General features: G+C 33.7%; 1 protein-coding gene across 2 annotated transcripts in view; it reads right to left on the minus strand.

The window, feature by feature from the left end:
• The window catches only part of TBC1D19 (TBC1 domain family member 19), a 52,765-nt gene that overhangs the window by 17,458 nt on the left and 21,600 nt on the right, over positions 1-13,707 (minus strand). For both annotated transcript variants that reach the window (XM_053976310.1, XM_053976311.1), the window contains exons 7-13: positions 13,467-13,513; positions 11,844-11,954; positions 10,276-10,348; positions 9,436-9,474; positions 6,846-6,958; positions 1,463-1,537; positions 933-995 (exon numbers count right to left, since the gene is read on the minus strand). In XM_053976310.1, the coding sequence (XP_053832285.1) occupies positions 933-995; positions 1,463-1,537; positions 6,846-6,958; positions 9,436-9,474; positions 10,276-10,348; positions 11,844-11,954; positions 13,467-13,513 (521 nt within the window). The remainder of the gene's footprint in view (positions 1-932; positions 996-1,462; positions 1,538-6,845; positions 6,959-9,435; positions 9,475-10,275; positions 10,349-11,843; positions 11,955-13,466; positions 13,514-13,707) is intronic.

The raw sequence follows: 13,707 nt of genomic DNA on the forward strand, positions 1-13,707 counted from the left end.
TTTTTAATGAAAGTGTCATAATTTCATGTGGTTATGATTTTAACTATTAATGTTTAAATGCTGAATTATAAGCAGACATGCTTCAATAGTGTGCTTAAACAGTACTACATATTTTTATAACTATATGGATTAAGCAGTTTAAGGACAGTTTCTTGACTAGTTAAATTACTAGCAGTTTTATGTACTCCCATCAAAGAAGAAATTATTTAGTTTCACATAGCTCTAAACAAAAAAATTAAGCAAGTCTAACATAACAGATCTGACTAATGAAATCAAAAGCACTGTAGAAATGTCAAGTTTGCTGCATGACAGTTATGTTGATACTGCAATCAACAACACATTAGGAAATTCATAGATGTAATCTCCTTCTAATTATGTGCCTTTGATTGGCAGCAACAAAGATAATTCTCTATAAATTAGCTGGATTCCTGATTCCTAGAAACAGCTTTGCGATGGGAGCAATCCTACAAGTAATCATACCTGTTGCTACCTTTTTCAGAATCAATGTCTTTAATTTAAAAATATGTCAATATGCTTATTGCAACAGGTCACTGTAAAGCAAGGGGGTATTTTAAATAGAACCCTGAATATACTTCTCATGACTTAATTTTTCTGTACACAACAACTTTTAATTGTTGGGAGTTATTTACTGCAAAGCTGGAAAGAGGAAAAATATGGCTGACTTCACATTTTCTAGCTTAGTGCACTGGAAAGACATTGTGTATGGTCCTTCACAGCAGGAGTTTTAGAAGCTTGCCCTGCTAAATCTGCTTAAGTGTCCAAGATTGCTATTCAGAAGAGAAATACATGCAGTGAACAGATGTATCTGTCCCACTGTACTCTGCCTTACAAAGGCTGTTCTCTCTCCAAAGATGATACAATCCCACAGGAATGTACCTCCTAGGTTTTCTAACCAAAAAATAGTTACATACCTGATATAAATAATCCTCAAATACAAAATAATAGTCATCATTGCTTGCTGTCAGCTTTACATCCTGTAATAAAAAAATACAAGAGTTTCAAGTCAAAAGATCTCTCTTTAGACTCCCATGGAGACTAAACTTTTAACATGGTGATAGAAGACACTGTTTCACTTTCATTCAAAGAACTATAGTTAAGCTTAGACTCCACATTTTAAAATTAAAAAATGCTATATTAACTTGATGATTAAGTATTCAGAGTTGAAACTTGAAATGTAAGCAGTCATACCCTATTGGTTCTTTCTCAAAAACCCAGTTACTCCTTCAAATGAAGATACCATTCCTTTATGACTTAACGGTTCAACTCAAATGTCTTACATGAGAGACAATACAGGCACAAGGAATGAGTTCACAATAAGTTCACACTAATTATTTTTACACTGATCAAAACCAAATCATCCAGTATTTTCTTTGTTAAAAAAACCAGCAAGATATGAGTGTGATGAGCATATAAATCACTCACTGTTTAGTTAATTACTTACTTTGTAGATCAGGCTGTCCACTAAAAGGTTGTGTTGAATCACATTCGACTTAAGCTGTTCATAATACAAGATGTCCTAAAATTAAGAATATTACCATCATCTGTCTGAGACATGACCTGAATTTATATTTAAAGTAAAAAAATTAATTTTAAGCAATTAAAAAAAGAAAGCATGTATTCAACTGAAAAAAAAGCATCTATCATGGTTTGTTCTAGTTTAAGTCCTACGACTTGAGATTTGAGACATTATAAAATTACTTCACCTTCAGACAAGTAATAAAATGAGAATGAAGGGACTAGTTCAAATCAAAGACTCGTATCTTTCAACCTTTGGTTCTCTCTACGACTAAAATCTTTTCAATGCTCAAAACCATTATATTCCTTTGTTACCTTCTTTTTTTATGTACGTCTCCACCAATAGGTTCTGTCTTATCTTTAAGCATTAGTGAGTTGCTGCAAATATTTGGCATTAAACTAGTATGAACCTGTAAACAGGTTAAATTTGTGCAAAGATGAAATGATAAATATATATTAAAAAAACTGGTGAAGACTATAAAAAACTAGGATCTCTTTTTAAACTACAATTCTTTCCTGAATGTCTATGGAACATACACACAGATGAAACAATGGAGAAGAATCAGAACAAACTTCTCCGCTGTTACTTATTCTATCCCTTCCTTCTTAGAAACAGCTTGCAAAGGAAAAATAGAATTAAATATCACACTGTCATCCTGTAACTCCCAAATTGCTTTATATATATATTTATATCCCTAAATATTTTTCTGCCATTGCAACTTCATCTGAGTAACAATTTCTGATTGATTTGAACTAATTGATAAATTAAGTCAGCCATCCCAAAGATCCTTTCCACTTCACAAAACTACTTTGATTTCAAGGCATCTATATGGACACCACACAAATATTTGTATATTCCCAACTTCACAGATTTACTATTGATTTCTTCAATAAATACAAGTCCAGAGTAAGGATTTGCACAACAAGTGGGAAGTAAGATGAAATCTTGCAGGGAGAGAATGGTGAATAGTACACACTTAGTAACTATTAGCATTAACACTTACTAAACTGCTAAGTTGAAATGAGGACAAAAGCTGTATTTACTAAGTACTGATGCCTCCCACAGGGAAAAGATTTAAATTTTCCTTTTGAGAAATAAAAAAGGGGAGGTATAAATATTACACTATTTTTTTTGGAAGGATCACACATAAATATTTACTAAATGCAAAGTATCTGCACTATGAACATCACATTCTGTTCTTCAAAGCTACGAAGAACTACTCGAATACTCAAGTCATCATTTTAAAGCATCAATACTGTAATTTAATCAAGTATAATACTGCCAAATGGATAACATTTTTTTGTCATCTCTAATGACTGTCTATATTAAAACACAAGAAGCTAATATTAAAAAAAACCGCAACCAAAACCAAAGAAACCACAAACCGAAACCAAAACCAAAACCCATGGTCAGTGGGTCCCTTTAAGGTCCCTTCCAACCCAAACCATTCTGTGATTCTAAGAAGACCAGAAGGACAAGCTGTTCACTTTGAAATAGAACTCATGCAAAAAAAAGTTTAGAAAACAAATCAGAAAGTATTAATAAAGGACTTGCAAAGCTAACACAATTAAAACCATTATAGGAATAAAGGTTTTAACTCCTTATTTGCCATTCATTCTCTCTTATATTGTGATTGCTGTGATGCAAAATGAAGCTGGGCTTGGGAATCATGCCAGGTTTTCAGCCACAACTTGGCTACAAGAAGATCTTGCTCATGTCTCTTAGTAAGACAAGAGGCTTGTGATAGATTTATTCCTTAGATCTGAATCATAAACAAGATTTACTTCCAAGACACAAGACTCTCTGGTGATCAGTCTCTTACTTAGACAGTGAGGAATATTTTAAGAGCCTCACTCAGCCTTTAAAAAAGATTCAAGTCTTCTTTTTCAATTTACTGGCTGCATTTCTTTCCCCATATGAGGAATTTCACTACTGGCAAGTTTCAGGTGTGTCCAACGATGTGTTACATTTCTTATGTTATTTAAATTTTTTTCAGTTATAAACAAAAATCTTACCATTTTCATCTGATTCAACATTTCTTCTTTGTCTGCCAAATCTTCATATAACATTGATTTGTAAACTTTTTCCCTTTCAAAAATATGTTGCATTTTTATATAGACTGCAGCTTTTCTGAAAATGATATGCTTTTATACCACACCTCCAAATATACTCATCTTTCCAAATTGAATTTAAGTACACTTCAGGATTGCAGTGAGCAGCCTTCTTGACCTTACAGAACCACATCCCAAAATTTCCCCCAAAACATTTGTATTGCATCCACTTGAGACCATAAGGGAGCTCTGAGAAGAGCTCATGGGCAAGAGAGAACAGTATCTTTCAGCAGAACCCAGCAAAGCTACTTAAAGCACAATCTGGATATTCACCTTCTATGAAATAATGGTTTGGATTACTCAGCAACCTCTGCGCCGGCACAGTCCACCTGTGTCCTGTCATGAAATCCCTGGCACTAGAGCTACACTCCCACTGATGAACTGTTGGCAGGTCATGACCCATTTTTAGTTACCCTTGACATGTGATTGCACTATTGCATTTGCCTCTCAATCTAGCAAGATCAAAACAAATACCTAATCAGATTACATAGAGAAAACAGACAAAAGAGTTACAGGAAGTTTTACCAGAGATCTGTGAAATCTACTTGTAAAGTACATTCTTTTCCAGCCAAAGATGATGACAGTCTATTACTGTAACTGGGTTTTCTGCTGTTTGAATGGTGCAGCGGGGACCTTTGGCTACTGATCCTAATCTAAAAAACCTTCTGATAAGGCAGAAATACATAATGCCCCATTATGAATTTATCACCTCACCTATTTATTAAGCTTTTAGGCCTTGGAAACTACATTCAGTAATATCTATAGCAAAGTAAAGCATTACCGATTTTTCCATGCTGGAATTTTCAGAATTAAGATTTTACACCTATTAACTCAAAAAACATACAGGAGAAGAAAAAGCCTATTCGATAATGAACAAATTTCCTTCCTAAGCACCGTTTCAGTGCATGCAGAGAATAAACAATTGTATAACACTATGAATAGAAGGAAAAAGAAATTAAACAGATTTTCACTAAGTGTGCGCCATCCATTTTGTGCAATGAGACAGACATCCCACAGGAAATAACTGTGATTCTGTGATTCAAGATCTTATGATTAAAATATATATACAGCAAATTGGACTGTTTACACAGACAATATTAACTGACACTGTTCACCTTCAAATGTTTGTCTTTGCAACCTTAAAAAGGCTCTTTTAACACAGTTCCTCTAAATTGTACCATTACAAATGAAAACCGAGAAACAATTCATTGTCAGGCAATGTGTTTATGTATTTCTAAATAATCCTGCATACTGAGCTCATGGTTTATCATTTTTATTATTACAATACTAGATTGTTAGTATCATTCCTTGCTTGGCTGTATATTAGCTTTATACAGAGGCTGAGCTTTACTGAATAAAATTGTCCAAACAACAATATTGGATGCTAGCACACACAATGCTACCCATACCAAACCCTCATAATGTTTCACATTAAAGAAAGGAAATTCACAGTTCATGTGATTTAGAGATTCATACAGCTATAAATGTAATAGAACCTAAATTGCAAATCAGAAATATTACAGCAAGGAATGTCTGCAAACAGACAACTCGACTCCAGCAGAGAAACTATTCATAAGAGGTAGAGAAAAGAAGTGTTAGAAAAATCCATAAAGACAATATGAAATTCAGCAGATCATAAAACATCTACATGTATATGGAAACTGTTTTGCTATAATTCACAAAAAATAAAGCCATGTATTCATTCTATGCAAGAAGAACATCTCAGGGTGTTAGCATTTTGGCAGTAGTCACAGTTTACTTCTGTGTAAGAAACATTAGTTAATGCAGTGTTTAAACTGAACCATGGCTATTCAGTTTATAACATAGCTGTGGTGATCCACGTGCTATTCTACCTGACCCATGGGCACTCTGCTAGGTCTCATTCAGAAAATCCATCTTTTAAACGCATGTATTAAAAGTCCATGAAACAACTTTAACTTAGAACCCAGGATAAAAATTGCTATGCAAAAATAATCTTGGAAAAGAAGACAGAAGATTATGACAGCTGTTAGATTAGAAGAACAGTTTTAGCTTTGCGTGACAGAAAAACATTTACATGCACTTACCTCACTTACCTTGAATTATTTTCTCCAATACAGTGTATCTTGTCTCAGCTCGATAATTTCTGTTTTCTATGGGGACTGAGGGTGCATTCTGTATTTAACTGTTTTTCAGTCCTTTATTTCAACAACCTCAAAGTAGTAGACTAATTTCCCAGTCTGCACCACTTTATCTGCCGTTACCACTTTGTCTTAATGTTATCATTACCATTTTCTAGCCACTTGCCCTCATCTTTCTAGAGTTCCTTCAGCATCATCACAAAGTATTGTCTCACCACTAATTCCTTGCACACAGTCTACTCAGTTCAGCCTCAAGGCTCTGGATCCAGCAAACTGTCTCTTAAAGTAAAATTTCTACTGCACTCAGTCTCAGAATGTGTTTAAAATAGTTTCTTTTTCTTTTTCATCTATAGCTGACAAATATAATTTGCTAAGTGTGTACAAATTTATCAGAAGGTAAATTATTATGTACATATAAAAGCCTCACATCGAGGTTTCCCAATTATGCAAAGACCTTAAAGAGGAATTTAACTTTTTAAGGTATATTAAATATAATAACTATGCCATGGCTTCAGATACTGCAAAAATTTCCCTGTTGAGGACTTGCATCAAATATAAGGTACAATGAAAAACTGTTGCTGTACAAGGGAATATAGAAACAACCCACATCTTACTAGCTCCTCTCTAAGTCTTTTTGATTGTACATATGGAGAGTATATGTCATAATACATAAAGAAATTTATAAGATATTGATGACAGGGTCAAACAAACAGAAAAAAGATATAACACATCTTTTGATAAAACTTATCAAAAATATGAGCAGCTCAGTCTTCTTCCCAGATATTTTTTCTTGCCCCCTTCTAAAAAAATCAGCATCATATAGGAAAATCTCAGGAGACAGTCAGATCAATTGAATAATTTGTTCTGCAGTATTTTGCTCACATATCTGTGAAAAATTAGGAAGAGTGGCAAAGACTTCACCACAGCACAGAGCTTTTTAAATCATAAAATGTTTATCAGTTTCTGTGACAACTCAGTAGAGCATTTCTATTTTGAAAGAACATCACTAGAAGATATGTGCTTGCACTTTTGCGTTCTTACCTAGTCTTCACATTTTACTCTCCCTTCACTACTTACCTCTGGCTGATTAGAAATGTTAAGAATGAGTGCCCACAGATCAGCTCGGAGTGCTGTTGGACATCCCTGACGAACATACTGCTGAGCTGCAGCACTATCTTGCTCTGCTAAAACTGTAAGAAACAAAGCAGGTAAAGAGTTGATGTAGTGTAAGACTTCTATCAAATACCTTAATTTTTAACTTTAAAAACTGGCTTACCATGCTGTAAGCATTAGCCAATAGGAAAATACTGAAAAGATCTCGTTTCCACAATGCAATTTTTAAGTAATTCCTTGGGAAACAAGGCAATTGGTATTAATCAGCAAGGCTGTACTACATTCTGTCATAAAATAGCACTTAGTATGTACACATGATTATATCAAGGCTGGTTGCAGCTACTAAGCTGGCATAATGCAGAACAAGCAGCCATTTATAGCCACAAAATACTCCTTGTTTAACTATGAGTGGTATCTCAGTTCAAATAGGAGACTGCCACTCATTCTGGCTTATTTTGTGTCTCCCTTCTTTCTGTGTTAACTATATGAGTATCTTCACAGATAACTGTGGGGCCAGAATTTTCCATTCCAGAGTATACTGTCATGTTCTCTCATTATTGGTGTATTTACTCTAGAGGATAAAGACCTCAAAAGATATTAGTTTGCCTTCATATTGACATAAAACAAATACTCTACTGCTGACAGGTTTGCTTATTTGGGTCACTATTGTGAAGCTTTAGGCTACCCTGTCACAAGGGCCTCATGCTGAATACAGTACTGTATATACCATAGAACAGATTATCTTGTTCCCTACTTAAATCTATAAACTTGAAAGACACACATCTTCAGCTATTGTAATCTGCTTAAAGTGTTCCTCACCAAGGGTGTGTGATTAACTGTACCTTGATACCCAAAATGTCTTTCACAAGAGAGAGAGAGAGAGAGTTGGGAGAAATTTCCGTGTTATTATCTAGACATTACATAGGTGTTCAACTGCTTTCCAAGAAGTTTCCAAATCCATTTCCTCTAATTTTTCATAAGTGTCTATGAAACAGCTTGCTTTTCTATATCTCATTGAATTTGATATTCACAATATCTGCTCCGATATGATTTAGAAGGATGAGGTTTTGAATTAAATATCTATCTAAATGATTTTTCTTTTCTTCCCTTTTTGCTTAAATACTGAATAGACCAGCTTGCCAAAATCTGTTTAAGTTGCAGAGCTCTAACACAGACATTTCTATGATCCTTTGTTCCTGCATGAAGAGGGCAAAAAAACCCCATTCCTACATTCTCCACAGAACTTCAGAAATACTATGATTCATCTTGGCATCCATGAGTATTTACCTTAGTTTTCTTACTGACATAGAAAATATTAAGAAGTAGTTTTGGTATCTACAAGATGGGTTTTACTAAACACAAAAAAATAAAATCCTCAGACTTGGCAATACATCTCATATAAAAGCAAAATTTGCCTCAGTGGCAAACAAAGTCATAGCTAACACCCATTAGAGTGTGCAGCAGTTTTCCCACTGAATGAAAAGGGGTTTTAGTTTATGGTCAAGGCACTTACATATTTACGAAATTTTTAGTCTTTGAATATAGGAAAAGCTAAGCCATTCTCTAGAATAGAGCTGCTTGGTATAGGCAAGAGATGACGAATATGAACGACAATGTGGAGCTGAATGAATGGCTCAAGAAGTCCAGAAAATATAGCTTATTTGGAAGAATGGGAAAAGAACGGAGGTGGACAGTACCTAATGAGTTGCTCTTGGATTAGAAAACTGACAGTGCAGGACAGAAAGATGACAATAAAAGAAGTAAGAAAGAAAGAAAGAAAGAAAGATCATTGTTTTGTTACTGCAACAAAAAAATTAGGATGGAGCACTTTTGGGACAGTATCCTGCCTATTTTTTCCTTTGGTGCTAATGTTCAGCAGGAATCACAAGAGACAGTAATGACTAAATATTGGTGTATTTCAACCATTCCTTGTATGTTTCTTCTATAAGCAAACTTAAACTATTAAATTATTATTTCTTTTAACTTCCCTTTCCTTTTGTAGGTTATTTCTTAACCTACAAAAACAATCTTGGCACTTTTCAGAAAAAGCAGTATAAAGAGACAAGTAAGTGAGTATTCCATGGTGGCTAATATGGAATACTAACATTAATCGCTAATACTGCAATATTTGGCAATTGCAACTGATTATTTAAAAGATTATTCTGACACAAAGGCATAGATCCCATTGCAGTAATGAGATCTTTGTGTGCAGAGAAGGGACTCCAAAGAATTTTGATTTTAAACTGAAATTCAGTAGTGGAATAAGTTAAGTTGCCACCAAAAGGATGTCTATGTGCTTCCTATTTTGTTTTTATTGAAATACCTGTGGAGCTTTTTATTTGGTAGCTACTGGTACACTGCAAATATTTGCTTTTCTATCCCTGTCTAAATGAAAGCAGTATTAGGGATTGTCTATCTAAATTACGATGGTATTACTCATAATGCTTTGTGCTAGTCTAAGTTCTTAAAATTCTAAGAGGTACATACAAATACAAATTTACTAAATGTATTCTTAACTACTCACAGTTTATTACAGATAAAAACAGATCCATACCTTTCTGCCCAACACATACATGTTCATTTTCAAAGAACTCTAGAAAATAAAACCAGAAAAGTATGGCAAAAAATAAATGAAAAAGATACCCCAGCTGATGATGCATTTTGTATGTTTGACACATAATTACATTCAGTTGCTCTTTACTGCTAACATCACTAAAAGTTAACCTGCATCAGACAAAGTTCTTTTTCAAAAACTAATTTTGTGTTTCAAAAACACAAATATCAAAGCATTATATTACATTATTTTCAACTAGGCAAGTTTCTATTTAAAAAGAAAAATCTCGTGATACTACAGTGATTTTCATTCTTATGTAGAAAAACCATTTTAAAACTTCTTCCTACAGCAACAGATGCATACATGGAAAACCAATAGAGATTATACACTATTTAAGTGACTGAATATTAATATATGGATATGTCCTGTAATATTTTCTTTACAACAGTTATTTTAAATATGCTTGTATGTATATTTGTATGTATGTATGCATATATATAAAATATACCTATCTGTTAGCTGCATTAACATTTACTGGTAATCTCTGTATTTCTGGAAACAGGCTATGTGGTTCTCTAGATCCTGAAGTGTTCAAACATATTGAAATTAATGTATTCTCTAGTTAAGGTGATGACTTTAAAACTTCTCCAAATATGACTCTTCATATATGCAATGTTTTCTATTATTAGCTATATATTACTATGAAAATCACTAAAATCATAGCTATAGAACAAATATTTATGGTTGACTGTGGGAAAAATACACATTTTTTTTTATAATTTTGAAGGATTCTACTCATTAGTGTTCTGTTTGAATGACTGGAGCATGGCATTAGCTTACCAGGAGGTACTTGTGCTGAATCATCAATACCCAGCTGTCCTATATTTAAGCCTAGCTCACTAAAGTTTTCTTTCTGAAAAGGAACAGAACCATAACAAATTAATTAATATTTTTAATTCTCTAAATCACTTGAGATTTCTTCTGAAAGGCTTAATGTGAATATTTTCTGAACCAAATTAAGTTCTTCTAAATGCATACATTTGTAACAGAATCTCACATCAATTCTTACTCTAGTTTTAGTTATAAGCCTCAGTTTACATGTCAAGTATGAGCTACACCTGGATGTAGTGAAGTGGTGAATGAAAAATCAGGTTAAGGATCTCTAATTCCCATCTCTCTTCCAAGCCAGGTGAAGGTTTTTCTACTAGCATAAAATCTGCAAGAGCCTCATCAGTGAAGCATTTAGAAAAACTCTCCTATATATAATACACTAGTACTCAAACATTTCTTTTCATTTACACATGACAATAAAGGGATTTAAAATTATATTGAGAAGAAAGTCAGAAGTTAACTCATTGTCAGGCTACTGATCTTGTACAGAATCTGCAGAATTGAAATGTGCTACAAATTTGAAGTTTCTTGTATAGAAGAAAAATTATTAAGTGAACAACATGTACAGAAGTGTATTTTTGGCACAAATTAAATCTGTGAGACATAAAATGAAAACTTCCCTACTTGCAGAAATGTTACTGCTTATGTTTTATTTTTCATTAAAAATATTTTTTCATAGAACTTCTTTATGCTCTGTATTTTAACTACATATTTAGATTGATTTTCACTTTCAAAAGGAGAAATATATGATACTAATATTCGTTTTTATTAATTGTCGGAGCCTTCCCCAGATTGGGGTGACTCCGGATGGTGGTAAAGTCTCTCCTCCAACCCGTGCCTTCAAAGAAAGACTCAGCAGTCTTCAGTCGTCCGGTCTCAAGGCAGTTTATTGCATGTTATCTCAAGGCACACAGACTCCCTGACATTGTCCCTGACTCTGTCTGTCCCCGTCTCTGGCTGTCTCCTCTCTCCCCTCCCCGAGGGGCTGGTGCCATCTTTTATATCACATATTACGTATTAGGTGTTTATAGTTTTTCCCCAATGCCTACTACCTATGTTGAACAGTGACTTTCTACTCTAAACCAATCTGTGAGTGCCAACATCACCAAGAACATGGAGAATAGGAAGAAGAAAGAAGGAGGACAGGGCACGCCCAAATCCCTCCATCTTAGAACCTCTGACCCCCATGTACAAACCTTAGACCCCCCTGTACAAGGCCTAAAACCCCCCTGTACAGCACTAAAAAATTCTACCTTTCACCTTGTGACTACTTCTATTATAATATCTAAACTTTTGTGATTCCTTGTTCTTCCTGCAAAGTTGGTAAATTGTTCCATGGGTCAAGCTCAAGACCACAGGGGTCCCTGGCCGCCTGCCAGGGTCTCAGAGGCCTCTGCCCTGAGCCCAGAACATCCAAGAGTGTCTGAGGGACACCCTGGGTTCCGACAATTAATAATTTTCATTAGCAAGGAAAAAAACTCTTACAGAAACCTCTTATAAGAAAAAAATATACTTACCAGTTCTGGAATATCTTTAACTTTTAAAGGAACCTGAATTAGTCCCAGATGATTTCTGAAACTAGGCTGCTCTCCATTTTCATAATTTGGGTTTCGAAGATTCATCAGTACCTTAAAAATTGTAGCTCTGTCATTTCTTGCTTACACTCAGAACCCTTCTCAACATCATCAGCACTACAAACAGTACATTCAGTATAAAATAATTTCCCACAAATTATCAAATTATATATCAACATTTTCAAAATCAACAAGTATTCAAATTTTTAAGGAAGCTAACAATCAACTTTGAAAAGTCAGCTCAATAAAAAAGCAGAAATAATTTTTAATATACACAACTAAGTGCTGGCTACATAGTAATGTCTTGACTAAAATTTACTTCCTCATTTAAGGTATACCAACAAAATATTTCTGATGGCTACAGGATCCTGGATATTCTTCAGAATTACTTTTTTCTGAAAGAATTTCTATCCATCTTCTTACACTGGCAATCTTACAGAGCTTCCAATAAAAGTGCTACATAATTTGCTACTAAAATAATTCTTTACTAAATAACAATATGTCAAAATATCTTCTTTCATATAAGAAAATGAAATTACAGAATTGGAAACTTAAAGCAAATATAATTTAAAGGACAAGGAATCATCTCAAGGTAAGTAACTGTGATCTAAAAAAGAATTTACAGTCTCTTACATACTGTAATTCCAAGGTATAGATTTTGATATGATGTTGAACTGCAAAGATTCTTTCTATCATGAATTTCCAGCTCTTATGAAATTCTTTCATAACATTGTACCTCTCACTCTTGTAAGTATTCTAGTACCATATAATCTCACTGTCAGACTTGTTAATTTAAAGAAACTGCAAACTCTGGAAAGAAAACAGTATAAAAGAAAAGGAGAGTGATCATGAGGGTCACTGAATAAAGCTGAAAAAAACCACATTTATTTACAGATCCCAGATTAAAAACACACCAGGGCTGTTAGTACAATGATGAAAAACAAAACAAATAAAACATTTTCAACATTATTTTGATTAACTGAACAAAAGGAATGATATGTAATAAGTACTGTTTTACTATGATGTTCTGTGCTTAAGTCATAGAAAATGATAAATAATACTGACATTTAAGACTTTAAAGATTCCACAGTCACCAATTTTTTAATGATTCAGTTTGATTACATACAAAAGCCTTGAAATTCAACACAGTCCTGTTTCATGTTTGATTTTTTACAACCTTCTGAGATGACCTACAATTTCAATTGCATACAAGTCTGCAATCTACTATCAAACAGTCTATTGGCTTCACATATTGTGATTTATAAGCTTAATACATTGGAATTGAAAATGTAAAATAGTTTAAAAAAATCACTTCAGAATTGCTCTCCAAGGAAAAAAAGTTGGGCCCAGACTATGCTTTAGAGAAGTTTATCACAGGTTCAATTTAAAACTGCACTTAAAAAGTAAAAAAGGGAAAATAATGTTTTGTTTTGTAAAACAAAAATAGATTCACTTGCTATAAATGATAACTATCATGAAATATACTTAGCAATTATTTTTCCCACTTCATATAAAACACTATAATGGATACAAGCCAATGGCTGAGTATGTTTCATAGAGGCTTACCTCAAGAAAATCTTTAGGTGCATAAACAGGCCGGAAAAGACTTAGATCTGAAGTAAGATTTCAGTGACACCATGTTAAAACCAAAAGATCAAAAACACATGTGCCATATCTATAACACAATCTAGCAATTTAAATAACAGATTTAGCCACAGGAAGCTTCTACTTAATCCTCATAAGTGTTTAGACTGAATTACTCTTAGACTTAGGAAAGATATGATTTTCAAAAGCAGGGTATTTTTTA

Source organism: Vidua macroura, chromosome 4 (genome assembly GCF_024509145.1).
Source record: "Vidua macroura isolate BioBank_ID:100142 chromosome 4, ASM2450914v1, whole genome shotgun sequence".
NCBI lineage: Eukaryota > Metazoa > Chordata > Aves > Passeriformes > Viduidae > Vidua > Vidua macroura.